General features: G+C 37.8%; 1 protein-coding gene across 8 annotated transcripts in view; it reads left to right on the forward strand.

Moving 5' to 3' along the window:
• The window catches only part of NFX1 (nuclear transcription factor, X-box binding 1), a 76,934-nt gene that overhangs the window by 34,488 nt on the left and 14,606 nt on the right, over positions 1-27,840 (forward strand). For 7 of the 8 annotated variants that reach the window (XR_005857847.2, XR_005857848.2, XM_046938097.1 and 4 more), the window contains 17 exons: positions 54-159; positions 2,074-2,145; positions 3,847-3,986; positions 5,026-5,125; positions 5,232-5,449; positions 6,447-6,544; positions 7,598-7,628; positions 9,218-9,300; positions 11,758-11,866; positions 15,330-15,449; positions 17,101-17,180; positions 17,561-17,791; positions 18,087-18,160; positions 20,617-20,718; positions 22,280-22,321; positions 24,527-24,625; positions 26,361-26,427. Coding sequence is in view for 5 of the 8 variants with exons in the window: in XM_046938097.1 (XP_046794053.1) it covers positions 54-159; positions 2,074-2,145; positions 3,847-3,986; positions 5,026-5,125; positions 5,232-5,449; positions 6,447-6,544; positions 7,598-7,628; positions 9,218-9,300; positions 11,758-11,866; positions 15,330-15,449; positions 17,101-17,180; positions 17,561-17,791; positions 18,087-18,160; positions 20,617-20,718; positions 22,280-22,321; positions 24,527-24,625; positions 26,361-26,427 (1,772 nt within the window). In the remaining 3 variants the exon portion in view is untranslated. Of the gene's footprint in view, positions 1-53; positions 160-2,073; positions 2,146-3,846; positions 3,987-5,025; positions 5,126-5,231; positions 5,450-6,446; positions 6,545-7,597; positions 7,629-9,217; positions 9,301-11,757; positions 11,867-15,329; positions 15,450-17,100; positions 17,181-17,560; positions 17,792-18,086; positions 18,161-20,616; positions 20,719-22,279; positions 22,322-24,526; positions 24,626-26,360; positions 26,428-27,103; positions 27,154-27,840 lie in introns of all 8 variants that reach the window. The other variant, XR_005857846.2, reaches the window with a different exon arrangement.

The following is a 27,840-nucleotide window of genomic DNA, read 5'->3' on the forward strand; positions in this document are numbered from 1 at the left end:
CAGTATTGCATTCAAGTCATTAAACATGTTTTTGGCTTTGACCTTCTTTTTAGGTAAGGTACACAATCCAGAATGGAATAGAAATGAAATTCCACATAGCTGTGGGGAACTTTGTGGAAAGAAGAGGCAGGTTTTGGATTGTCCACATCTTTGTAACATGTAAGTAATTGTGAAGTGAACATATTGAGAATTTATTTTGCAGAAAGTGAAGGTAAGAACTTGGAGAAGAAAGATCTGCCTTAATATTTTATGTTTATGTCATTATGTTTATAACAAACATAATGACAAACTTCAAGAGTTAGTCATCTGTTTTGACTTTGAAATTTCCCTGCCAACTGGCATTATGCAGTGCCTTTTGAGAACTTAGAAAGGTCGTAAATGAAACTTTGTGCTCTGTTGGTTTAAACCTTAGTGTCTGGTCTTTCACGATAGGTCTTTGGTGCTGTAGTCTTCTTCACAGCAGTTGTGGAAAGTCCTTTGGGGCTGTATTATCAAATAAAATACTTCTACTTTCAAGCAGATAGATATATGTTGATTTTTCTGAAGTCTAGCTGTATCTTTCATCACAGCCTTTCTAGTAGGTTAGTTCTCTAGAGCAGCACCAACAATAATTTGTGAAAGACGTCATCGATGCTAATGACAAATAATGAAGTTTCAGTGGAAGTAAGACTCTGAATGCACAGAATAGAACTTAGTACTGAGGTCTTCAGCATCTGTTTTCTTTGCATTTACTTTGTAATGCTGTAGTGGAAATGCTAAGTCAGGGTCTGAAACAGTGATTGACTGGTGGGAAGGCAGGGCCAACCCAGGAGAGCTAAGGTGCATGCCCTGAGTGACCAGAAGGGGTGGAGCCAGGATCCACCCCTTCCCAGACCTCATTTAAGGGTTGGCAGTGGAGACAAGGGTATCTCTCTTGTGATCCCAGTGTGTTTGGGGAGCCTTACAGGCTTTCTGAAGATAAGCAGCTTCTTTCTCTCTGGACTTACTGCTGTCATGTCTGAGCGGATCCTCACTTGCTGCAGCCTGGGGTCTTGCTGCTCTGCTGTCTTGGTGCACTTTATACAGTGTTTCAAACATGTTATTTAAGTATATTTTTTATCTCTATTTTAAACACACCAAAACGTGGAGCTATTGTCTGTCTTTACTGTAGCTTCTGCATAAACCAAATCATACTGTAGGTGCTCGCTAAATAAGAAACACGTGAGTGCACGCATCTGATCAATGCATAAAGAATTTTTATTTTTAAAGTCAGAAGAAACTGTAGCAGGGAAATTTTGGTGTTAGACTTCTTAAAGTTATTGTTGATCACTGAGGGAAGTGAACGTATTAATGGTTTGTGCATGCAATATTTGAGTGTTACCCCAATGAACACAGTTGAACTGATGCAGGCCATCTGCTGAAATGCAAGATGTGAAATATGTAAGTAGCAGCATTATTGACTTAACAGCAACAGGAGTATGGAATATTTTGTTCAACCTCATTGTCTTAAAACTTTTGAGACTGATGCAACTGTAACCATTTCTAATATTTTTATGAGTTAACATTATTTATTTATATTTATTTATTTATATGGGAGACCTCATTGTGGCCTTCCAGTACTTGCAGGGAGCGTATGAACAGGAGGGGGAATGGTTGTTTATGAGGATTGATAGTGATAGGACAAGGGGGAAGGTTTTAAACTGAGACAGGGGAGGTTTAGGTTAGTTATTAGGAAGAAGTTCTTCATGCAGAGGGTGGTGATGCACTGGAACAGGTTGCCCAAGGAGGTTGTGAATCCCTGGAGGCATTCAAGGCCAGGCTGGATGTGGCTCTGGGCAGCCTGGTCTAGTGGTTGGTGACCCTGCCTGTGGCATGGGGGTTGAAACTTGATGATCATTGTGGTCCTTTTCAACCCAATCCATTCTGTGATTCTGTGATTATCCTGCAGGAGTAAATTATATATGTACAGTGTTTTGAGAACGTACTGGTTCCTAAAACTTTCCTGTATTTTTTGGCTAACTTTATTCCCTTAGGAGTATAGTAAAGTTAGAGATGACTTTACAATTTCATTTGCTTTTTTGTTTCATTTTTAAGCCTGTGTCATCCAGGACCTTGTCCTTCATGCCCAGCCTTTGTAACAAAAACATGTGAATGTGGACAAACAAGGTGAGAATACTTCTATTATGTAAACAAAAGCATATGTAATAGTAGTTCACTAAAAGTTTAATAGCAATGTTTCTTTTCTGTGCTATAGTTTAAGGTTTATATAACTTCTTTTGAGCTTCAGCTTTTGTGTGCTAAGAGAAGTTATATGTGTGTGTGTGTGTGTATATATATATATATATGATTCCTTTTAAAAAAGTTATTACTTTTAATCTTAAGAAAAAAAAACTTGGGATATGAAGCTGAGTTGTTCAAGCAGTCTGGGAGCTGATGCAGTTTTTTGCAATCATGTTCTGGTATTTACTTATTTTCTTCTGTAGGAGACTGTGAAAGAAGTAGGAAAAAAATGGCACTTTTTCTGTCCACATAGAATCACTCAAAGTTGCATTCCATTCCAGAAATAATAGTCTAAAATATAATCTGTATAGTTTGGGGCGGCTGTACCACTACAGGAGGAAAGTCTATAGTTTACTCCAGTCTTGAAGGCTGTCTTTTCCTTGTGTGTCGCATGCATATATTGTCTTTTTCAAAGGCAAGACCATACTGCCCGTACTTTATGATCTTTCATGTTCAGTTGCTCTGAGAGGTAGTTATAACTGATTGTGTTTAAAAAAAAAAATATATATATATATATATACATACACAATATATATATGTATATATGTATAAATTCCATATATAATATATATTATATAAATACATATATCTATATATATCTATAATGATAATAATCGATATATATCTATATGTGTGTGTATATATATAGATATATATATCTATATTTATATATATATAGATATATATACATATATATTAGCCCATGCTTGTTTCCAGGATCAAAAGAAAAGATCTATTCAGTGTTAGCATTCCTGTTCCTCTGAAAGTATTTGCAGGTGGAGGCACTTAATCTTCAGTGGAAAATAAGTAAGTTGTAGATAACTGAATTTTATTTTATATAAGATTGTTTCATGTAATTGCAAGGAATAGTTAAGAAAAGAAGAAGCAATTCTGATTAGTATCTTTCCCAAATGCCATCAAATTGCTGTTTGTTTGGTTTTTTTTGTAGTACTGCATTTAACATTTAAAACGTGGTTCTAAATAGCATTTTGTCATATGTATGGTATAAGCATCCAAGATGCATAGCACCTCAAACTTCCAATATATTTTCAAATTGCTATTTCACACATACGTTTCACAGTGGGTAAAGTAAGCTGTTGCAACTGTATAAAGACTAGGAAATATTTGAGTTTTAGAGTCAGAATATTTTATAATAAAATGTAATTTATGTTGGTAACATTTGCATGCATTCTATTTAAAAACAAACAAAAAACTTAAAATTGAGTTGTTCTAACTTTCCTTGATTAAACAGCTACAATTGCTGGGAAATTAATTCGAGCTAGCCTAATGTAGGCAGGGAGGAGTATTCTTAGTTGCGAAAAGTGTTTCTGTAGGTTGCATCACTAGTAATGCTCAGCGCTGTCTTCATTGTACCCAGTGGACTTCAGATCATTTAAAACTTTAGGAAAGATTTGTGTAATGGCAATATCTGCTCTTGGCCCAGTGTGTAGCCTTACTTCAAGTTTCAAGTTAAAAGTGTCTTTCTTTTTTTTTTCCCATTTTGTTGACAGAACTCTATTAATGCTTTTTAATAAGTTCTCTGTGGATTTAAGGTAGCTAACAGAATGTGGTGTCATTCTTCTACAGTCATTCAGTTCGCTGTGGCCAGTCAACAAAAATTCATTGTTCTAATGTATGTGGAAGTACTTTAAACTGTGGCAAGCACAGATGTACTCAGGTGTGCCATGCAGGAGAATGTTTACCTTGCCAACTAAAAGTACAGCAAGGTAAGTATCAGAATGCCTTATGCATATCCACCTATGATATATGTATACTAGGAAAACAAGAGGTGGGAGGGAAGGGGACTTTGCCATGAGGCAGGGGCTTTACTTGGAGTTAACTAAGATCTATTGCTAGAATATTTAGAGATTGGAAAATTAGAATTGCTATATATTTAAATAGGAATATGAACATGACTAGAAGAATTCTGCTGTGAGGTTTAGGATGCTGGAACCTGTGTTCTATGAGGATGGGTAGAACTAGACTACTTTAGGTTGAGAAGGCTTAGGGAGGACTGAGTCTTTCAGTAGCTCATTAGGAGGAGGTAAGAAGATGGAGCCAGCCTGTGTATCTATGTTAAGAGGACAAGACAACAGGCTAAACTGAAATGTAGCTGGTTGTGAGGAGAAACTTTTTTGTGTGTGTGGGAACTTCGAGGTTTTTAGACCCAACTGGGTGAAACAGTGAGTTATGTGATCAGATCTCATTGCTGGCTCCTTTAAGGGTTTGGATTAGCTGACCCTTTTGAGAGCCCTTTCAACTTAAATTGACCTATGAATCCTACTGAAGATTACATCATTTCAAGACTTTTAATTAAACACTATGGAAAAAGAATAGAGACAGACAAATCAGCTTTCAACAAACTACTCTCATGATTGATGCTTAAAATTTTCTAAACTCAGTTGTGGAAAGGAAACTAGTATGTGTTCCAGTATACTACAGCAAATACGGTTTTCTAAATAATTCAAAAAATGTATGTTCATTTTCTTGACATTTAAGGTAATACTTAACTTATGTGTAGTACTTCAATATGTAAGCTTTTTGTGTATATAGAGCTTCCCCTTTGTTTTTTGTCTCATCAAAACAAATAGAAGTGGTATTTCAGAATCCGTAGGACTGAGAAATCTCTGAATTAAATCTAAATAAAAGCAACTTCGTTGTACTTTAAAAAAGGACAGTTTCTCACATCTCACATTTTTGCATTTGCTCTATTGCTGTGTTTTGTCACTGATACTTTTGTTGTTTTCTGTGCAACATTGCTTTTAGTGTGTTACTGTGGAAAAAACTTTAAAGAAGTATTATGTGGGACAAAGGAAGAATTTTATGATGGATTTGGGAGTTTCTCATGTCAGAATACATGCGGCAAGTAAGTTCACTGTAATTTAGGCTTCTGAAAAATAAAAGGTCGTTTTATTCATACTTAGTGATCATGTCATTGTAATTCCCCTTTTTCTTTGTTATTTTTTTCACAGAACATTAAATTGTGGTAGGCACAACTGTACACAAGTATGCCATCCTCAACCTTGCCAACTCTGTCCACGACTTCCACAAGTAGTATATCGCTGTCCCTGTGGTCAGACTCCTCTCAGCAAATTGCTGGAACTAGGATGTATTGAACGTAAAATATGCACGGATCCCATCCCCTCATGTGGAAAAACATGTGGCAAACCTCTTTCTTGTGGTAGCTATGGTAATTAGAACTTTCTGCATCAAGAGTATTTAAAAAAAATCTCATTATTAAAAAAAAAACTTTCAAATATATTTTTAAGGATTTGGATATTATCCAAATTGAGTATGAATGCTATTGTGGAGCCTGTGAGATAGGCTGTATTTGTTCAAAGTGGTACTTTAAAATCAGAAAATGGATTTGTCTAGAAATCATCAACAATAGCTAGTTCTAAAATTTTGTTTCTATAGACGTTCATACTGGTAGGTGAATAGAGCTGTAGGAATTTCTTGCTGTTCATCTCTGCTGAGGTCTCTTAAAAGCCTGCCTTGATCTTCATTGTTGATATAAAGACTGGTAGAGATAAATGATTTCACTTAATACCTTTAGATACTTTTATTAAGTACTCACTGTGGCCACAAAGTGAAGTGTGGCATTAGGCCATAAAGTGAAATGTGATGTTGGGCAGTTGAAAGGGAGAAATTATTTACATAACTAAATTGGCTCTTCAGTGATTACAGTAATTAAATAAAAGTATATTTAACTGAGATTGTTTAAAACTTCAATTTTATAAAACCACATAATTAATCATAACTTCTTGAAATTCTGCTAAAATGTAAGTTACTGCAATTAACCCAGGAAGTCAAAGATGAAGGTACGCATAACTCTTTTTCATTTAGGATGAACAAGAAGAAAAAATTATGTACTTAAAATTTGTGAAACTTGTGTAAGATATTGATCTTGCAAATTTAAGAAATATATATAAAAGATATTTGTGCATTATCGATTTTAATTGTAGACTTAGCTGTTTAGCCTACATATTCAGGATCATAAAGCTCCAAATAATAGAAAAAAAAACTGTGAAATCCTTGAACTCTTTTGCCTGTTTGAGTTACTATGTCAAAATGGAAACCCAGCTGCCAGTAGGCTTGGTATCTGCAAACTGTGATGATTCTGATAAATACCTTGTTACTGACAATGAATTTTATTTATTTTAATCTCTTTATTTTAATTTTGATAGAGTTGCTTCATACATGTGAAAGCTTGTGCCATGAAGGAGACTGTAAACCATGTTCTCAAACATCAAATATTTATTGTAGGTGTGGCTTCAAAAAAAAGGTGAGTGCATAGTGCTTGACCAGGAAAACAGGTAGTCGGTGGGTTTTTTTAATCTGTGGGGAAAAGGAATCTGAAGTGGTTAAGGAAAAGGAAGCTAAGAAGGTGTTATGCCTCTGTAGTTACAGGGGTATCCACTATGTTAGAACTGATAGACATCAGCTAGATAGTGCTGTGAAGGGCTAGTATAGGCTAGTTACCATGGATACAATTTCTGAAGGATTACTGCAGTACTTACAGAATTTTCTTAGTTTAAGCTGGCTGCAAAGCCTGTATTGTCCTGCAGTAATGATGTAGTGCAAAGAATGATAGTTTTACCAAGAGTAACGTAAACCAAGAGAAAGGTAGCATTAGAGGAAAAGCTAATTAACATGTAGTGATAGCCTATAGATTTGTAGGAAATTTTGGAGATATTACTGGTTTTTAGTCTCCTTTCTTTGTACTTTCATGTAATGATACAGCAGAGTCTCACCAGTTGTCATATAATAATTAGTATACTTTTAAACTAGGTTACTGTGCATAACCATAGCTTTGAAATCTTTGGTTACTATCTCAGAAACCTTTTATTTTCATGCTGAAGTATTTTATCTCAGTAAAAATTTTCAGTCATGAGATTAGGCTTTTTGTTTTAAAAATGTCAGTCTTGCTTTTTTCTTTTTTGAAGCGTGATCAAAGCACAGATTTATACTGTATTAGTACTCTTGAGGAGAGCATGGTTGTTTTTCTCTATGCAAGTTTCTGTTTTCTTAGGACAACTGTGTTATTACTTCACAGAACTATCCACTGAGTTAAGTGAGGAATCTTAAACTACAAATTCTTGCTACTGAATTTCTAGGGGGAAAAGTCAAGTGTTAAAGTGTCAAGATAAAAAAAAAAAAAGTAAACTAAAGCATGAACTAATGCATAAACTTGAGGATTTTTCCAGCTTTTTCCTTTCTTGTGTCCTAAAGTGTTATGCATGTGAAAAAACCTTTTTTTTGTCATGTGTGACTAGGTACTTTCTAGATGAATAAGTTGCAGCTGTTGCAATATAATTGCTCCCTGTTTGTTTCCTAGGAAGTTCCATGTGCTCTACTCAGGAATAAAGGTAGTATTATTTTATAATTTGTTAAGTATATAATATGAAATAGTTTTCAAGTCTTAAAAAATGAGACACAACTCATTAGTTTTGGTTTTGATTCAAGGAGTTGCCAAATATCTGATTTAATAGTCATTTTCAATTTCTGATGCTGATTTTGTAACTCTGCTGTGTTTCTGTCTTGGGTGTTTTTTTTTCTACTACAGAGTTTCAGAGGGTGACAGAACTTCTGAGCTCACTTAAGTTTAAGTTCTTATATTCTATTGAGTTCTGGTTGTTCAGGACTTTCCTTAGCAATTTGTTCTTTACCATGATATGCTCTTTGTTTTCTCAGTTTTTAAGGAGACTAAATGTATTTTATGTTAAATAAAGCAGATGTGTTCAGATTTTTAAAGATTTAGAAGTCCTGAAAGCTGTTCTGAAAGCTCTGTGGCCTTCAATCAAAGCAGGAGTCAATCTTTGAATTTTGTCTGCATATCCATTTAAAGGGTTCGATTATAAGATTGTTTTGTCAGCATCACTTGACTAGAATTCTTCCTCAAGAGTGGTCTTGTAAGGTGGATTATGGCAGCATTTCATGGAAAAGGGAACTGCTAGAGCTGCTAAATGTAAATACATAAGGACATCACGGTCCTACTCTGTGTAGGACTGTAGTGCTATTACACCATAAACACAAAATGGACAGTCATAGGGCACACTCCGATATCTGCTGATCTTGTGGATGAGCAAGAGAGATCACTTTAGAGAAAGGAAATGAAAGAACGAATGGATGTTTCTAGCCGTTCCCCCAACTCCATTTATGGAAGAAAGATAGGAGACCTGGAACAGTAGCGAACTGCACCATAGAAGTAATCCACTGTAACTGGCTGAACTACTGTTGGAGGAGTTGTCTAAGCATGGTCTTTGCTGCCTTTGCCTGACTTTTGTGATGGTTGTTGACCCTCTAGAAGAGAGAGGATACTTGCTTGGAGAGTTCACAGATATTTACCACATACACAAAGAATTGCTCATTCTGCTTTAGTCACTGACTAAAGCACTGAAGCACTAAAGTCACTGACATTAGCTCTTATGCTATTTAATTGTTAAAACTGAAGAATCTCTATCTAGAGACATCTTAGTTGATGGATCCCTGTCATACCGAGGTACTCATTTACAAGGTCAATAATGTAGCAATATGCATGTTTCCTAAGCTGAACTTTTAGCTATGAAGACTTAAGAGTGCTTAAGAACTCAGAAATAGTTGTTTGCATTGCTTGTGGATAGTAATAAGTATATTTGTGGTATATTCAGTGTATCAGGAAATCCTATTTTGTCTGTTCTGTTTGCAGAGTTTATGATATAAAGAATAATGTGAAATAAACTGCTCTCCAAAAATCTTTTTGAACGAGGGCTTGGTTAAAGCAAGGCAAGTGTTTACATGGGAAGTTAATGTGGAAGTACAACTAATTTACATTTTTGTGCTTTAACTTCCCATCACTGCTCTTCTCTAGATCAGACCTTAGAACAGCCTTAGCCTAACATTGTGACTTCAGCTTTTATTCTCAGTGTGAGCAAAGAGCAAATCATGACTTAAGTTGTGATTGTTATTTTTTTAATAGCTGCTATTACATTTATGTGTGACAAGCGATGCAACAAGAAAAGGTCATGTGGACGACACAAGTGTAATGAAGTTTGCTGTGTGGTAAGTCCACATGTGGTTTTATAAAAACTGTTTGTAATGAAGTGTTTGTATTTTGTTGTGAAGTTAAGACTTTTTGCTTTTGTGCCCTTGCATTTTTGTGCATTTTGAATCTCTATTTCCAATACAAATCATGCTCCAAAAGTTTGCACGTACATTTATTCTGCAGAATTCATTTTATGGGCATTGTAAAAACATGCTTTTGCTTAAATACAGTTAAAGGTGATAGATCATGGCCTCAAGTTGTGCCAGAGGAGTTTCCTAACATCCAACATGAAACTCTTTTTTTCTCTGGAAGAAAGATCAAGCGATGCAACAGACTGCTCAGGGAAGTAGTGGAGTCACCATCCTTGTAGGTGTTCAAGAAACTGTAGATGTGGCACTTAAGAACATGAGCATAGTGGTGATAGATTGATAGTTGGTCTTCGTGATCTTAATTGTCTTTTCCAAACTTAATGATTCTATAATTTTTAAAATCAAAGTAAAGATACTTTTTATTGGTTCACTGATTCCAAGGAAAATGAGGAAGGGTGTGATGTTACTTAGCTGCATCATGAATTATAGTTCTAAGTCTACAATTGGAATCTTAACAGAATCAACTTTAAAAATGGTGCATCCCTGCTGTGATGAAAAGTTGTATGTATCAGGCCTAAGCTATTTTTTTTCTGGTATACAGTTCTGACAGTTATAGAATCACAGAATGATTGAGTTTGGAAGGGACCGTTGGAGGTCATCTAGCCTCTGTTCAGGCTGTGACATGTAGAGCCACTTGCCCAAGATCGTGTCCAGACAGCAGCTAAAAAGTTCGAGGGATGAAGACCCCCAGAGCTACTGTTGGTGACTTGAGCCAGTAGTCAGTCACCTGCACAGTAAATAAATACTTTCTAATGTTCATGGGGAATGTCCCATGTCTCAGTTTGTGCCCCTTGTCTTGGCACAGGGCACCACTAAAAAGAGCGTAGCTCCGTCCTTTAGGGACCTGCATAAATTGATCAGGTCCCTCCCAAGCCTCCTATTCTCTAGTCTAAGGAGTCCCAGCTTTCTTCTCCTTTATTCACAGGAGAGATTTCCTAGTTTGTTCGTAATCTTCTCAATCCTTTGGTAGAATCTCTTGCGTATGCCAATGTAACTGTTAATACAGAGCTCAGAACTGGAAACAATACTGCAGGTGCAGCCTAAACAATACTGAATAGAATGGAAGGATCAGCCTCCTACAGCCCAGAATACTGTTAGGTTTCTTGGGGGGCGAAGGCACACTGCTGACTTATGCACAGCTTGGTGTCCATCATGACGCTCAAGTCCATTTCTGTGAAGTTGCTTTCCTGCCGGGTGGCCCTTTGTAGGTCCCCTAGCACCTGGGGTTGTTCCCTCTGGAGCTGCAAAACTTCTTGCTTCCCCTGAGGGATTACGTGAGGTTCCTGTCAGCTCATTTCTTCAGCCTGTCAAGGTCCCTCTGAGGCATGACCAGGCATTTTTTTCATTTGAATGTCTGACTGCGAGTCTGTACATTACATCCTATTACATCTCCATCATCCCAAGACTAGCCATGCAACTTCACTCAGATCTGTTTCATCATATTTGTTAACTAGTGTGTGCGCTTCAGAGAGGTACCCCAGCATGTTGAGTTCCCAGGAGGGATTTGAGTTATTTACGTAGATGCTTTCTTGCTTATGTGGAAGTGCTGGGCATGATTGTACTTCAGCCCTTTTTTGTTGATATTGTTAGTCCCTTCTTGTCACATCACCCTATGCCTTTTTCTTGTCAACTCTGTGTCACTTCCTCACCCATCATTAGTTTAAAGCTTTAATTATGCTGTCAGCCAACATATTGGCAAAAAAATCTTTGCCCTACTTGGTGAGATGCATCCAGTCACTCCCAAGCAGATAGTAAAGTCTGGATCCCTTGATGGTCCTAGAACACAAAACCCTGTTGCCAATACCAGTTTTGCAGCCTTTTGCAGCCAATTATTGATGTATCCTATTAATGCCCTTCTCAAGCCCTTTCCTTCTGCTGTGGTAGGATTGAGGAAAGCAGTACTTTAGTTCCGACATCCTTCACTGCTGCCCCCAGAGCTCTGTAGTCACTTCTGATTAATGTCTAGGTGTGCCTTTGTAGCGTCACTTGTACTCACATAGAATAACTGTAGGCAGTTGTATTCAGAAGCACTACTTCTGCAATATGATCTTGGACAGGCCTTTGAGAGGCTGGGTATGTGGGCATACATACCTTCCAACCTAAGCCATTTTATGATACCAGATTCCGTACCCTTGTAGGCAGGAAGCCTCTCTAATTAATAGATCCACCTTGACAGATCATTGCCTTTGTCACCTGAAGGAGGGATTAAAATAACTTTTTATTTCTTCCTAGTGGTTTTGCAATTGCTGAGCTATGACTTCACAGAAGAAAGAAACATACTGATTTTGTAGTTTAATTTTGCTTTTCCTTTGTGCCTTCCTACAGGACACAGAACATAAGTGTTCTTTGGTTTGTGGTCGCAAACTCAACTGTGGACTTCATAGATGTGAAGAGCCTTGTCACCGGGGCAGTTGTCAAACCTGCTGGCAAACAAGTGTGTACAATAATGCTTTTTTTTAACATGTTTTAGAAATGTATTCACTTTAATTGGTCAAAGTTGGACATAGAATTTGATCAGAACCTGAAGATCTGTAATGTGCTCTCATTGTTTTGTTGTTTTTTTATAGTGGAAAAGAAAGTTATTCCATTTTAGATGAGTTTAGTAATTATTGAATTTTACTTGAATTAAAGTGAAATGTGTTCTATTGCATGGATCCAGGAATCGCTTAAACTTTGAGGACAATCATGCAAGAGTAAAAAAGTGAAGTTTAGAATTTCAAAGTTGATGGAACTCTTCTGTTTACAAGTTGATAAATTTTATAGGTACTGTAATATATAGCAAAAATCTGTTTAGGTGTTAAAAAATTGGAATTTCCCAAGTTGATGTGCTAGTGATTTTTCTCTAGATGGAATGTCTGTGGAAGTAGATGTCAGTTGTGTATCTTAGGCTTTCTGGTCATGTCGTAGATGGTGGAATTACTAAAGCTTTGCTTCAAATAGATTGATAACCATGAGGTACTATTTTATTATGACTACTAAGCTACAGATTTGAGCTGGTGTAGTAGCTTTATATGAGTACGTACTCTGTTAAAACCTGTGTCAGATTAAGATGCTAGTTTTTCACAACTGCTTCTCTCCACTTGATGTAGGAAACAGTATGTTCATTATTTCACACCTTCATAGTAGTGAATACTAAGTTTTCTGATCTTGTCCTGAAATGGACAGAAGAATGCTTTTGTATTTCAGAGTGTATGCTGGTAAGACCTTTCTTTAGAAAACAAATCTTACTGTGTCCAAATGTTTCTCTTAAAAAAGCAAAATAGTAACCTGAAAGTCTCACAGGTCATTTCAGTAACTTCAGTGTAGTGAAAGCAGAACAAAGAGACTTGGTGACCTTTGGAAAGATGTTGAATGGATCAGAAGCACAGGTAGTGTTCCCCTCTCTCCTCCCAGTTCAAGGTGGGAATCCAGGAAGGAGAAGAACAGATAATGTGAATGATTGGCTGTGGAGCTGATACCACACTCAGAGTTTGAAATTCTGTTGTGTTGGATGCACCTTTGTGAGATTAAGCATGTTGACATCATGAGACACGAGAGATCAAAGTGTGGCAAGAGTGTTCTGGGCAGGAAGCTGGCTGGACTTATTAGCAAGCTTTGAACTAGATTCAGGGAGGGAAGGGGATGTATTTCTCAAAGACGGAGTAAAGCCAGGGAACACTGTCACTCTAGAAAGCAGCAGGGAAAAATCTCAGAATTATTCCAAAGGAATAACCACATGCATCAATACAGATTAGGGGATGACCTGCTGGAGAGGAGTTCTGCAGAGATGGACCTGGGGGATCTGGTGGACAGCATGTTGGCCATGAGCCAGTTGTGTGCCCTTGGGGCCAACAAGGCCAGTGATATCCTGGGGCGTATTAAAAAGTGTGTGGCCATCAGATTGAGGGAGGTTCTCCTCCCTCTCTGCTCTACCCTGGTGAAGCCACATTTAGACTACATTGTCCAGTTCTGGGCTCCCCAGTTCAAAAAAGACAGGGATCTCCTAGAAGGAGCCTAGTGGAGGACCACAAAGATGATTAAGGGCCTGGAGCCCTTATGAGAAAAGGCTGAATAACCTGAGTCTATTCAGCTAGAGAAAAAGAATACTGAGAGGGGATCTGATAAATGTTTGAGTGTCTAAAGGAAGGTGGGAGGCAAATGTATGAGGCCCGGCTCTTGGTGTTGTGCAGTGATGGGACAAGGAGTAATGGCCTAAAACTTGAACATAAGAAGTTCTGTACTATCATGCAGAAGAACTTCTTTATGGCAAGGGTGACTGAGCACTGAAACAAGTTGCTCAGAGAGGTTGTGGAGTCTCCTGTGAAGATCATAGAATTGCTCAGGTTGGAAAAGACCTTAAAGATCATGAAGTCCAACCATAACCTAACCATACTACCCTAACTCTAACAAGCCTCTGCTAAATCATGTCCCTGAGCACCACATCCAAATGGTTTTTAAACACGTTCAGGGATGGTGACTCAACCACCTCCCTGGGGAGCCTATTCCAGTGCTTAACAACCCTTTCTGTAAAGAAGTTTGACCTGATATCCAACCTAAACTTATTCTGGTGCAACTTGAATCCATTTCCCCTTGTCCTGTCACCAGTGAGAAGAGACCAGCCCTACTCTTGTTGTAATCACCTTTCATGTATGGGAAGAGACCAATAAGGTCTCAGCCTTCTCTTCCCCAGACTAAGCAGCTCCAGTTCCTTTAGTTGCTCCTCATAGGGCATATTCTCCAAGCCTTTCTCAAGCCTTGTTGCCCTTCTTTGGACCTGCTCTAGCACCTCAATGTCCTTTCTATATTGACGTGCCCAAAACTGAACACAGTACTCAAGGTGGGGCTGCACCAATGCTGAGTGCAGGGGCAGGATGACTTCCCTAGACCTGCTCACCACACCATTCCTGATACAAGCCAGGGTGCCACTGGCCTTCTTGGCTACCTAGGCACGCTGCTGGCTCATGTACTGATGGACAGTCAGCTGAACACCAAGGTCCCTTTCCATCAGGCAGCTTTCCAGCCACTTCTCTCCAAGCCTGTAGGGTTGCCTGGGGTTGTTGTGAACCAAATGCAGGACCTAGGACTTGGCCCATGGATCCAGTCTATCCAGGCCCCTCTGTAGTGCCTTTCTCCCCTGTGGCAGATCAACGCTCCCTCCCAGCTTGGTGTCATATGCAAACTTACTGAGGGTGCACTCAATCCTCTCATCAAGAATATTAATAAAGATGTTAAATAGAAGCAGCCCCAGTATTGAGTCCTGGGTACATCAGTTCATAAACTGATTAAGGGGATCCATATAGTGCTAAATCACATGAAGTATACAGAAGAGATTTTAGGTCACAGTCTATAGAGTGATGCCCTTTTGATAATTTTGTCTGAGATCTTCTCAGCACCATGTGCAGGTCTGGGCAAAAGGATGAAATCTGATCACACACGTGAGAGAGAATGATGAAAGAATGAAAATTCAAGATTAGCAGGAGCTGGAAAGAAATGCAGACTAGCTTCTTCCAAATCAGAATAGAGTCAGATATGTAAAGAAAGAAAACAAGAAGCTGTAGAAAGGACTTTGAATGAGTGTGAGAGGCAAAATTTGGATGGTGCCCTTTTGGAAAGGGAATTCAAGAAATCTCCCTGTTTTTGAGTCAATGATACAAGAACAGCTTTCTACTTAACAAGTGCATTACTTATGCTCCAGCTTAAGATGTTGTCAACCACTCTCTGAAAGCAAGCATATTTGTTATGAAATTACTGTAGTCCAGTTATCTTCTGTGCCTCCTACAAGATGATGATTTCACTGTTGTGGTTCTTATTATCAGAAAAAGAAGCCAGAATATAACATTTACATTTTCTTTTAATATTTCTCTTAGTCGAGAAGTACAAATACAGAGTTGCATCTCTTTTGTGATTTGCTTTTTCAGGTTTTGATGAGTTGACTTGTTACTGTGGGGAATCAGTGATTTACCCCCCTGTTCCTTGTGGCACTCAGCCACCAGAGTGCAAGAAAACATGCACCAGGCCACATGACTGTGATCATCCAGGTAAGTCAAGCTATTCAGTTTAAAAAAAAAATTCAAAATGTAGTAAAGCATACATGGGTCTGTTTGAAAATATATTTACCCTTTTGTTAACTACTTTTGTAGTGGTTTAATATTTTCAAAAGTCTATACTTAAAAACTAACTAAAAATTTGCCGTGAATAACTGTAGTGGTACTTTTAACTCATAAAACAACACATTATTCTTTCTGATCCAGATAGCAACATTTAGACATCATTAATCGTCACAACGCATTAAACCATGAGCGTCCAAACTTTTGGTTTGCCTGGGCTGCACTGAGTAAAGAGGGATTGTCTCGGGCTGCATATCCATGAGTTTCTCCAAAGGCCATGCCCCTTATTTATTCCAATGGAAACTACAACTGAAAGAAAGCAGTCACACTATTTTTCAACATAGTCGCCACCATTAGCTATATGCTTTCACCAGCAATGAACAAGAGCCTGCGCACAAGCTCATAAAAATCTGTGCGAGGCAACCCACTGCCACTACTGCTGAAACATACCACTCACTGCCTCACTATGCTCACATCCACTGTTTTGTTTCCATAAACATTCAGTAAGTGATGATGAATGCCAGTGGGTGCCTTTTTTTCCTCTATGGAGGAATTTGTTGACAGGCCTTTGCTTCATATGCACTTTGTTGTCAGACTGCCCCTCTGCTGCCATCTGTCACACGGCAACAAAGCATAACAGAATACTGTTGGGAGCATTCAGCCTCTTCTGCAATACTACCAACATCCACCTTTGATGTCATGAGTTGACATAATAAAACAGGAGATATTTCTTTTGGTGCGGCCCTCGTGAAATGTACACCATCATTAATATAGAAGTAACAAAATATTTCAATTTCAATTTTCAATATTTTTCTTAAAACATTAAAAATAGAGACAAAATGGAAAACCAGTTGGATATTTGACCTTGTTTTGTGAAACTAATACAGTCTTATTCAGTGACTGTGGTTGCCGTTCTCAGTGAGGTCTCAAGGTTGTTCACAAATGTGTGTACTGCCAAAAAGCAATGGCATGAGTAAGGTGTAACTGTGAAGCGAAGGGTATTTTTCCTGTAGTAAGGGAGGTCTTATAAAAGTGCAGTAGAGAGACATGATCAGATGTTTGAGATGAATATCTGATTTCAACTCTATACATTTCATTTTAATATTTGCAGGTAACGTATATATCAACTGAAAATGATGTGACAAACAGAAATTGATTATTATTTTTTGGAATCTTGAAACCAGTTTTCAAATTCTTTCATTAAAATGGAAGGCGTGGCTGCATGTACTTTGCTATCCAGAGCACTGTGTTTAGCCAGTGTGTCAAAACGTATAGAATTAGTTGCCATTGCTGGAGTCAGCACTGCCCTCCCCATGCTCTGATTTTAGTTGACACAGTGTTAATAGAGTACTTTCTCTGCTATTTAGTTTTGAAAATGCAGAAGAATATTCACCTAAAAATCTGCCATGGTAATTTTTAAAGACTATTTTAAAGAACAAATTATTCTTGCATGAAGCATCTTTCCTCCCATTAGTTTTGTACTAATGAAATACCAACTCACGTGTAATAATCCATAATGTCTCTTTTAAGGCACTTGACTGAAGTATGGTAATAAAAACTGTTCTTTAATCTGTGGTTGCAGTGTACCATTCATGTCACAGTGAGGAGAAGTGTCCACCCTGTACCTATCTCACTCAGAAATGGTGTATGGGCAAACATGAAGTAAGTCTTAGTGTTTTTGTATTCTTAATAATGTGTAGCTTGAAAATAGTTACTGAAGTTCAGGATGTACTTCTATGTTTATGTAACTTAAGAGATAACCATAACAGTTTCTAAGACTGTTGAGTTATATTTTCATGGCTTCTTTGGAATGGAATATTAGTGGAGTTAGTATTAAATATGATTAAATACGAAAAGTTTTATCTTTTATGCCACGTGTATTCATATGACATAAACAACACAGTCTTTGTGCTAAGTGTTTTAGTATTACATTTTTTGTATGGATAATGCCAAATAAAGGTGTGAACAATAGAAGTGCTTTGAGATTTGCTGTTATAATTATTGATTTTCTTTTGTGTTGTCTTTCTCCTCTCCTCTTTCAGCTGCGAAGCAATATTCCCTGTCATCTCACTGACATTTCCTGTGGACTTCGCTGCAATCAGATGTTAAAATGTGGAATGCACAAATGTAAAAGAATCTGTCATAAAGGGGAATGTCTTATAGATGAAGAGTGTAAACAGCCATGTACTATTCCAAGACTATATTGTAATCATCCATGTATGGCTCCATGTCATCCTTCTTCATCCTGCCCAACAACATCCTGCTGTGCAAAGGTTAGCTGCTCAGTGAAAATTAACTACAAATTCACTGGCAAGTAGTATAATTTAACTACCAGCCAAAAACAATAGTGATAAAAAGTGATGTGTTTTTTTATAGCAAAAATGTCATGCTATCAATATAAATTTAAAATATTCATTAATGTGATAGGTGTTTTGTTTTTTTTTAATTATTTATCATTAAAGTAGTCACTATTCCAGTAGGAGCGCAATTCACCTCTCACTTCCCTCCATGAACAAAAAAAAAAAAAGAAAAAGTTTAAACCAACTGTTGTCTTGTCTAATGCAACAGGTTGATCTTCAGTGTGAATGTGGAAGAAGAAAGGAGAGTATGATTTGCTCAGAAGCATCTAATACATATCAGAGGTTTGTACTGTAATAATTATTTTACTTCTTTTACTGGATCTTTGCAGTTTGATTGGATTTCAGTATTGGCAATATATCCCATTCATGAAGTTTTTCACACTTTTTTAATACTTACACCTACAGATTCTTTTTTTCCTGTTCCTCTGAGCTTCCATGCCAGCCATGCTGTACTGCAACACATTTCTCTTTTTGCTGTCAGTCTGTAACTGTGTTGGCATGTCACAGCTTGGATTTCCTATCTGTGGAATTCTAATTCAGACATCTGAATGTAGGTGATGGTATCTAACAGTCCATGTGTTAGTTGCTGTTAAAATTCCCATTAATGTCTGATGGAACCTAGTCAGTACAGATGATGGAATCTAAAGAGCGATGAAGCTGAAATAGGCAGCTAAATTTAGGTAGTTGAATAACTTTTTAGATTTTATTGACTGTAATGAGAGCTTTGGTTCTCAATATCTAAATCTTGGTTTTCAATATGCAAGCTGAGTCCTACCAAACTTTTTTTTTTTGCAATAAATTGGTGTCTAAATCCTATTTATAAACTACACTTATTTTTATCTTACGTTAGAGGGCAAAGAAGGGACAAGGAAAACAAGAATCAAGTCGAACTTTGGAAGTTAGAAATAGAAATAGTAAAATAGAGACAATAATAACTTCTTTTTACTCTGTGGCTGTGATTGAGAGGGAATAAAAAAAAAATCATTTGGAGGGTTGAAGGGCAACAAAAATTGTTCTACGTACCAGTTTATAGGAGAGAACAGACATAGATACTTCTTGTCTTTCAAAGAAAGCTTCCTAATGATTTTTTTTCAGCTCTGTTATTTGAGAAACTCTCCCAGCTGAGGATGTATTGCTTTTCTTACTGATAAATACCCAGACTTGCATTCTTCAGAAGATGGCTTAGCATCTACTTAATAGGTTCCTTAGTATTGAAAATGCATTAATCAGAACCATTAAAGAACGATAGTAATTAGACAGGAATTGTGTAATTTTTATTTTTTTTTCACTACTAATACAAGCCAAAAGATTAGCTCAACATTGAATTATCATTTAGAACTGGCATGAGCTTGTCATTAATGATAAGCTGGATGATAACTGCATTACAAGTTTACATCTTTGAAGCCTGTTATATTTCCACTATTTCTGAGGCTCAGGCACTCCAAAAATACTCGTACAGGGAAAACTGTGTATATAAGTCAGTGAGAGTCTTTGTATGTATAAGCCAAGTCAATAGGAAGGAAACAAGGTACTGGTCAGTTTAAAGCATTTATATCTATTGGTTCACACATGTTTAATTCTCTGACTTTGCATTAACTGATATTAACAACAAATTAAATACTTTTTGCTAACATCACATTGTTAATGCTCGCAAATTTTATATGATAATCTAACTGTTCAGATTGCCAAAACATTAAAATACTCTGGTTTTATGGGAGTTAGGTTTGAATTTTTCCACCTTCTTCATTTTTAAGGAAAAAATAGAAAAACAAACTACTGCTATGGTACTGCTGTGGTGAGTTCACCAAGTTAACAGAGTGTCCAGGTTTCTCAAAAATGTTACTGGAAGTGTTTCACCAAGTTCAGAGCTGTTTAGTATCACACAAAGGGTGCCCAAAGGAACAGGAAAGGGTCTCTGGAGCTCTGTCTGTATACGTGACATAGATGCTGTTGCTGTCATCTAATGGCCTATTTCTTTGTCACAACCTGATAAATTTGAAGCTGGTTGTGTGTCTAAATGCTGCTTTTTTAAATGTAATATGATTATCCTTCTTGATATGTGAATAGCTGTTTTCTGAATGTCATGTGAAGTGTTTGGAGATGAACGTATCCTTTTATTTGAGAATTATCAGGACAGACAGTTCAGAGAATGGATTTTTAGATGTGGGATTTTGAGACATAAAAATTTCACTTTAAAATGTACTGTATATTTTATTCATAGAAATTCTAGCAAGAAAATGAGACTAGAAAGGCTTGCTATTAATGGGAATGATGAAGAAGCTTTATAAAGAAAATTGTAAGTTTCGGTAGGCATTTCATTCTTTCCTTTTGGCTTGTATCATCAATATTTTCTAGGTAGACTTTAAAGCAATTATAAACCTACAGATTTTAGTTGCATACAGTTAAAGAAAAATCACAGGAAAGTTAAAAAGCATCGTTAAACCTATATGTTGAGGTACAGTTTTAGTAAGAAAGAGTATTCACATTCTGTAGTTTAGACTTAAAATTGTTGCTCTGAATAATTTTGTAAAGAAGCAAGTCTGTTATTTGCTTAAGTTGAGAGCGAGCAACATTTTAATCTGTGTAAGTAGATAAATCTTCTAAAACTAGGTGATTTAGAACTAGATTTCGGTTCTGTAATCTTACAAGGAAGCATTTTCTTCTATGTGGATATTTAAATGTGGAGCTTTATATACTATTTCCAAGATCTAATGAAAACTAATACTCTTCTTTTTCAGAATAGCTGCTATATCTATAGCCACTAAGTTAACGGATCTGCAGCTTGGAGATTCAGTGGAAATCAGTAGACTTATTACAAAAAAGGAAATGAAGCAGGCCAGGTAAGGACAGGCACGTAGAAACGTGAAATCCTTGTTGAGTACACAAAGAATAAGTGACTTGAAAAATGCACAGTATTATCAGTAGAATCCTGGTTAAAAGACTTTTAATAACCTGGCTCTACTTTAATACTGCTATTAGAATGTTTTACTCGTTTTTATCTGTTTTTGCTTTAATGTAGAATGAGCTCTCTATCATTGCTTAGCTTCTTGTTATAATTACATATTGAACATCATATTAATATCAGAGTTTCTCTCAGCAGACAGAATCACAGAATGTTTGAGGTTGGAAGGGACTTCTGGAAGTCAACTGGTCACAACCCCTTGCTCTAGAGTCTAGAGCCAGGGACCACTTAAGGACAGAGACTGCTCAACTGCTCTGGACAGCCTGTGCCAGTGCTCAATCACCTGCACCTATATATATACATACATGTATATGTGTGTGCATGCATGTGCGTGCATGCATGTGTATGCGTATGTATACATAGTATTATTAGTTTTTCCTGATGTTCAGAAGGAACTTCCTGTGTCTCAGTATGTGCCCATTGTCTCTTGTCTTGGCTCTGGACACTACTGAAAAAAGCATGAGTCTGTTCTCTTTGCACCTTCCCTTGAGGGATTTAGATAAATTGATAAGATCTTTGCTAAGCTTCTCTAGTCTGAACAGTCCCAGTTCTCTCAGCCTTTCTCAGTATAGGACAAGTACTGCAGTACTTGTAAAATCTTTGTCAGCCCTTTGTTGGGACTCCCTTTGGTATGCTGAGGTATCTCTAGTACAGAGGAACCCAGAACAGGATGCAGTACTCCAGGATTAGCCTCACCAGTGCTAAGTAAAAGGGATGGATCACATCCATTGATGTGTTGGTAATATTTTGTCTAATGCAACCCAGAATACCATAAGCTTTTCTTGTTGCAAAGGCACATTACTAACTCATGTTCAACTTTTTGTCTATGAGGTCCACAAACTCTTTGGAGTTCATCTGAATTTCCTCAGATCACTGTTAGCATTATTTTCTGGATGACTAAGGACTTATTTTTCCCTAGTCATTATCTTACTATTTATAATATATTTCTATTACCCTTGTTAGATTTCTTCAGTTTATATATTGATTTTTGCTGTCATATTGGCTGTCACTGCAAATCTGTTTTTTTGTTTTTAAGAAACACTTGTGACTTAAGTTTGATGGTTTTTTCTCTGTATCTCATAATGTTCCTTCAGAAATGGAATAGCTTTTGTTTTATTTTTAGTATCTCTTATTCAAGGAATTGTCAAGTTTGTCCAACTTCATTCTGTCTGTAATTTGATTTCCTTAAATCTTAGCTTTTAGAAGTCCCGAATCTTTTTAAGTTTTTGTTGCCATCCCTCTCCTCTGAATTGTAAATTATTTCAATTTGTTACATGTATTAAAATCTAATCTGTTTATTAGCTGTATTACCTGATCTTACACGATACATTATTCTCATGTGTTGTTCTTATCCCTAGGCTGTTAATATGACAGCAACAAAATTAGTTGAAAAGTGCGAGGAGAAGCTGTGAATCTAATTGTATTTCTTCTTAATTCAGGTTGCAGTGCGATGAAGAATGTTTAGCTCTTCAGAGGAACAGGTGGGCAACAACTTATCTTGCCTTTTTCCAAAAAACTCCAGATTTAATAAGTTAATGTGATGTGGAAAAAAAAAATTATTCCTGTATGACCTACAGAACTGATAAACGTGGAGGTGATTCTTGTGTTACAGAATGATAGAATCACCAAGGTTGAAAAAGACCTCCAAGATCATCTAGTCCAATTGTCCACCTACCACCACTATTGCACACTAAACAGTGTTACTAAGTACTACATCTATCCTTTCCTTAAATACCTCCAGGGACAGTGACTCAACCACCTCCCTGGGAAACCTGTTCCCATGCCTAGCCACTCCTTTAGAGAAGACGTTTTTCCTAATATCCAACCAGAACCTCCCCTGTCACAACTTAGAATCATAGAAAACTCTAATATAGAATTACAGAACCAGCAAGGTTGGAAATGACCTACAAGATCATCCAGTCCAGCTGTCCACCTATCACCAATAGTTCTTACTAAACCATGTCCCTCAAGTCATGTCTAAATGTTCCTTGGACACCTCCAGGGTCAATGACTCCACAAGCTCCCTGGGCAGCCCATTCCAGTGCCTGACTACTCTTTCAGAAAAGTAGCATTTCCTAGTGTTCAGCCTGTATCTCCCCTGGTGCAACTTGAGGCCATTCCCTCTATATATCACAAGTTACACAAGACGAGACCAAACACCACCTCAACACAACCTCCCTTCAGGTATAGTTGTAGAGAGGAATAAGGTCTCCCCTGAGCCTCCTCTTCTCCAGACTAAACAATCCCAGCTCCCTCAGCTGCTCCTCATAAGGCCTGTGCTCCAGATCCCTCATCAGCTTCACTGCCCTTCTCTGGACTCACTCCAGTGCCTTGATGTGTTTCTTGTAGTGAGGGGCCCAAAACTGAAAACAGTACTCAAGGTGCGGCCACAACAGGGTTGAGTACAGAGGATTGATCACTTCACTTCTGGCAAACCTATTTGTGATACAAGCCAGGATGTCACTGCCCTTCTGGCCACCTGGTCATGCTGCTGGCTCATGTTCAGCTGTGCATTGACCCCCAGGTCTGTTTCTTCTACACAGTCTTCCAGCCTCTGCCCCAAGCCTGTACCATTGCCTGGAGTTGCTGTGGGCCAAGAGCAGGACCTAGCACTTGGTCTTGCAGAACCTCATCCCATTGGCTTCAGCCCAGCGATCCAGCCTGTCCAGATTCCTCTGTAGGGATAATAACTTGAGGCCGTTCCCTCTAGTCCTATTGCTAGTTACATGGGAGAAGAGGCTGACCCCCAGCTCACCGCAACATCCTTTCAGGTAGCTGTAGAGAGTGATAGGGTCTCTCTTCAGCCTCCTCTTCTCCAGACTAAATAATCCCAGTTCTCTCAGCTGCTCCTCATAAGGCTTTTGCTCCAGACCCCTCACCAGCTGTGTTGCCCTTCTCTGCACATGCTCCAGGGCTTCAATGTCTTTCTTGTAGTGAGGGGTCCAAAACTGAACACAGTACTCAAGCTGCAGCCTCACCAGATGTGAGTAGGGGGGGGACAATCACCTCCCTGGTCCTGCTGGCTACACTGTTTCTGATACAAGCCAGAATGTCATTAGTCTTCTTGGCCACCTGGGCACACTGCTGGCTCATGTTTAGCTAGGTGTCAACCAACAGCCCCATGTCTGTTTTTTCCATGCAGACTTCCAGCCACTCTACTCTAAGCATGTAATGTTGCATGGGGCTCTTGTGGCTGGAGTACAGGACCCGGTACTTGGTCTTGTTGAACTTCATCCCATTGGCCTCAGCCCATCGATAATGTCTATCCAAATCACTCTGAAGTGCCTACCTACTACTCACACAGGCAGATGGACACTTCCTCCCAACTTGGTGTCATCTGCAAACTTACTGAGGGTGCACTCAATGCCCTCATCCAGGTTATCAATAAAGATACTAAACAAGACAGGCCTTACTACTGACCTCTGGGCAGCACCACCTGTGATCAGTTGCCAGTTGGATTTTACTTCATTCACCACCAGTAGGGATCTGTATTCAGCTGAGATTTAATAGTACAGTATATTGAAGAGTCCTAAGTATTAGTATCAAACATATAAAAATCTAATCTTTTACATGCTGTTTATCTGTATTGGTAACTCATCTCTATTCTTCAGTGAAAAAATGTTTCAGGTTGTGTTGTTGATGTGTGGTGTTTTTGCTTTTTTTTTCTCTCCTATTCTTGAATTTAGGCGCCTTGCTGATGCTCTTGAAATAGATGATAATTCTGACCCTTTTAACACTCGTTCTGCTGGACCAAAGTACAGTGACCTTTTAAAAGAAGATGCCAGGTATGTATTTTAATGATAATGGGTGTCCATAGATAAACAGTGTAGAGACAGTATGTAACAAGCCAAAAAGGTAGTGAGATCCAGCTTCTGCTTTTTAAGGAAGTAGTAAAACTATGGATTTTAGATGATGCTCATTAAACTAGTTTCTGTACATCTCATCTACTCCAACTCATTTAACTCGCAGAGAGTTAACATTTTCTCAGTCAGCTGGTAAAATCAGCTTTTTTCCCCATCTGAGTACTTCAGTCTTGACTGTCTTGGAATTTCTTTTTGAAAGAATGCTCGCTTGGTTAATATTCCTGGTCAGTTTCAGTTAATAACTCTTTTACAGGATGTTTTTTTTTCTTTTTTTTTTTAAGACTTATATTTTAGGTGCTTGTAGACCATCTCATTGGACTACTGTTTCCATTTTTTTTTTTTCTGTGGACATTTCATCTTAAAATTTGAATGTTCATGGCTGCCATTTAATTCAGTGTTTACTTTCTGACTCTGGATTTAATTATGTTCTGAGTGGATCAATTTATTTTTTTTTAGCTACTGATTTTTGTGTTAGCATTCTTTCCAATATCTCATGCTGCACGTGCTGACTTTGTTTCATAGCCTAGGTGTCTAGAGTGACCTTTATTTTTAACCCTAAAGGTTAAATCTGACAGTCTGTTCTTTGGAATTTTCTGGATTATGTAATATTTTCCTCGACTGAAGATTCAGAATTTATGATAACTCCATTCAGTGTATTACTCATTTGATGAATGGGTGCCTGTTACAAAACTTGGAAGGTTTTCCAATGATGGGCTGAGTCCATTTTAGCATTGACTAGTGATTTTGGTAGACAGGCTACTCAACATTGTCATTTTGCATATTTGCTTGAGACTGCTTGATTCTTTGAACATACCTTCACTTCACCATCTGCTTAGGCAGGATATCCATCTTGTCTTGTCTGGTGAAATTCAGACATAATTCATGAAATAACGTTGCCATGCTCTGAAGTGGTGCCTTTGAAGTAACTTTATATACTACTAACTTTGAGATAGGAAATCTTCAGGTATCTTTCTGATACCTGAATCTTTCTGTGTGAAGATGATGCGCTAACAACTGTTAACATTACTTCTGAAGGTAGTTTACCTGCTCATTTAAAAACAGAGTGTAAAGCTCACTCTGACAGATTCCATCTACTGTGATTAATTAGGGTAAACTAATTACAAAAATCCTTAATACGTCATACCAAGAATATTTTGTTTCCTTGCAGTTAGTCTTATTCTTCTGTTGTTTTCATTAATTCACTGGCTAGTGCACTTTTTTTCTATCTTGGAAAACAGTTTCACTCTGCAAACCCAGTACTTGTTTTTATGTCTAATCATGTAATCTGCATGAATTGCCTTAATGACAGGTAGTTGAAAAACACTGAAATGACAGATTTAAAACCTTCATTTTACTGATCTGAAAATTTAGAGTTGTATTGTCAGACAATAGTTCTGTATTGTAGGATTTTATGCTGGGTTCCAAGGCTTGAAGGGAAAATAATTCAAAATTTTCCTAATAGTGATGATATAAATGAACATTTTAAAATGCTGATTGAGTTATGTATAAACCGAAGTGCACTTTATACTCTTGTATTTGCCTCAGTTAATTGAGATCTTTAATTTTGTTGTTCGTTTAAAAAAAAAAAAGTTAAAAAATAGTCATTGCATCTTTGTACACTCAGTTGCCTCATTTACCTAGTATGTTGTTCTTGCAGGAAAGATTTAAAATTTGTCAGTGACGTAGAGAAGGAGATGAGAATGCTTGTGGAAGCTGTGAATAAGGTCAGTATTTGGGTGTTCCTTGAGTTATTAAAAGGAACAGTTTTGTCCAGTTTGGGAGGAATCTGAATAATGTTTACTAAGCTTTAACACTAGTAGCTAAGAATTAACACTAAATATTTTTTAGAATACGAATTTTTAATTATAAACAGAAAAAAAGTCAGGGTACACAGTATTGGGATCACTTCTGTCACAGCGAAGTGGTAGTTTTTTTGTTTTGCTTTTTGTTTAAATTAAGGTTCAAATAGTGCCAGACCAATGCATCAGTGTTAAGGGTTGTGATAACATTTTCATCAATGACCTGGACCCTCAGAAAGTCTGCTGATGATACAATGCTGGGAGGAGTGGCTAACACACCAGAAGACTGTGTTGCCTTTCAGTGAGACCTGCACAGTCTGGGGGGGTGGGGGGAGCAACCTTACGAGGTTCATCAAGAACAAATATAAGATCCTACCACCTAGAGAAGAATAATCAAATGCATCAGTACAGGTTAGGAACTGACCTGCTGGAAAGGAGATACATGGAGAAGGACCTAGGGGTCCTGGTGGACAGCAGGTTGACTGTGAGCCAGCAGTGTGCCCTTGCGATCAAGAATGCCAGTGTTATCATGGGACACATTAAAAAAAAATGTGTGGCCAGCAGGTCAAGGGATATTCTTCTTCTTCTCTATTCTGCCCAGGTGAGGCCACATCTAGGGTGCTGTGTCCAATTCTGGGCTCTCCAGTTCAGGTAAGACAGGGAACTACTGGAGAGAGTCCAATGTGGAGTCCTGTAAAGATTACTAGGGGACTGGAACATCAACCTTAGTGATTCTATGATTCTGTCTCTTATGAGGAAAGGCTGAGAGACTTGGGACTTTTTAGCCTGGAGGATACTGAGCGTGGGGGATCCAGTCAACACTTAGAAATATCTAAAGGGAGGATGTCCAGTGGACGGGTATTCAAAACCTGCTTTTCTTTGTAGCCTACTCTAGGCTTTAGCAGGGGGATTGGATTCAATGACCTCCAGAGGTCCATCCCAACCCCTGCAATTCTGTGATTCTGTAATGGATGGCCAATCATTTTTGAATCTCCACTGATAAGTTATTAATCATAAACATGGTGTTTAAGAATTCAGATTTTGAGAATGAAAGCCCTAGGTTCTTCTGATCCCCGTTGCAGAAGTTGCTTACAAATCTATGGATGCTTTCCAACATTTGATGCTTGTGATAGTCCTCTTCTTTCTAGAAGGAAACTTGGATTCAGCCACAGTTCTCTGGCACACTCTAGCATACCTAGAGATGTTTATACTACAGACAAAATCATAGGCTTTTAGTAAAAGCAAAATTCTGCCTTCAGGCCTGCCCCCTCAGCAGATTCCTGTCCTGCTGCATCACCTTGCCTGAACTGATACATGAAGTTCAAATAATAGACCACA

This window comes from Gallus gallus, chromosome 2 (genome assembly GCF_016699485.2).
Source record: "Gallus gallus isolate bGalGal1 chromosome 2, bGalGal1.mat.broiler.GRCg7b, whole genome shotgun sequence".
NCBI classification, from domain to species: domain Eukaryota; kingdom Metazoa; phylum Chordata; class Aves; order Galliformes; family Phasianidae; genus Gallus; species Gallus gallus.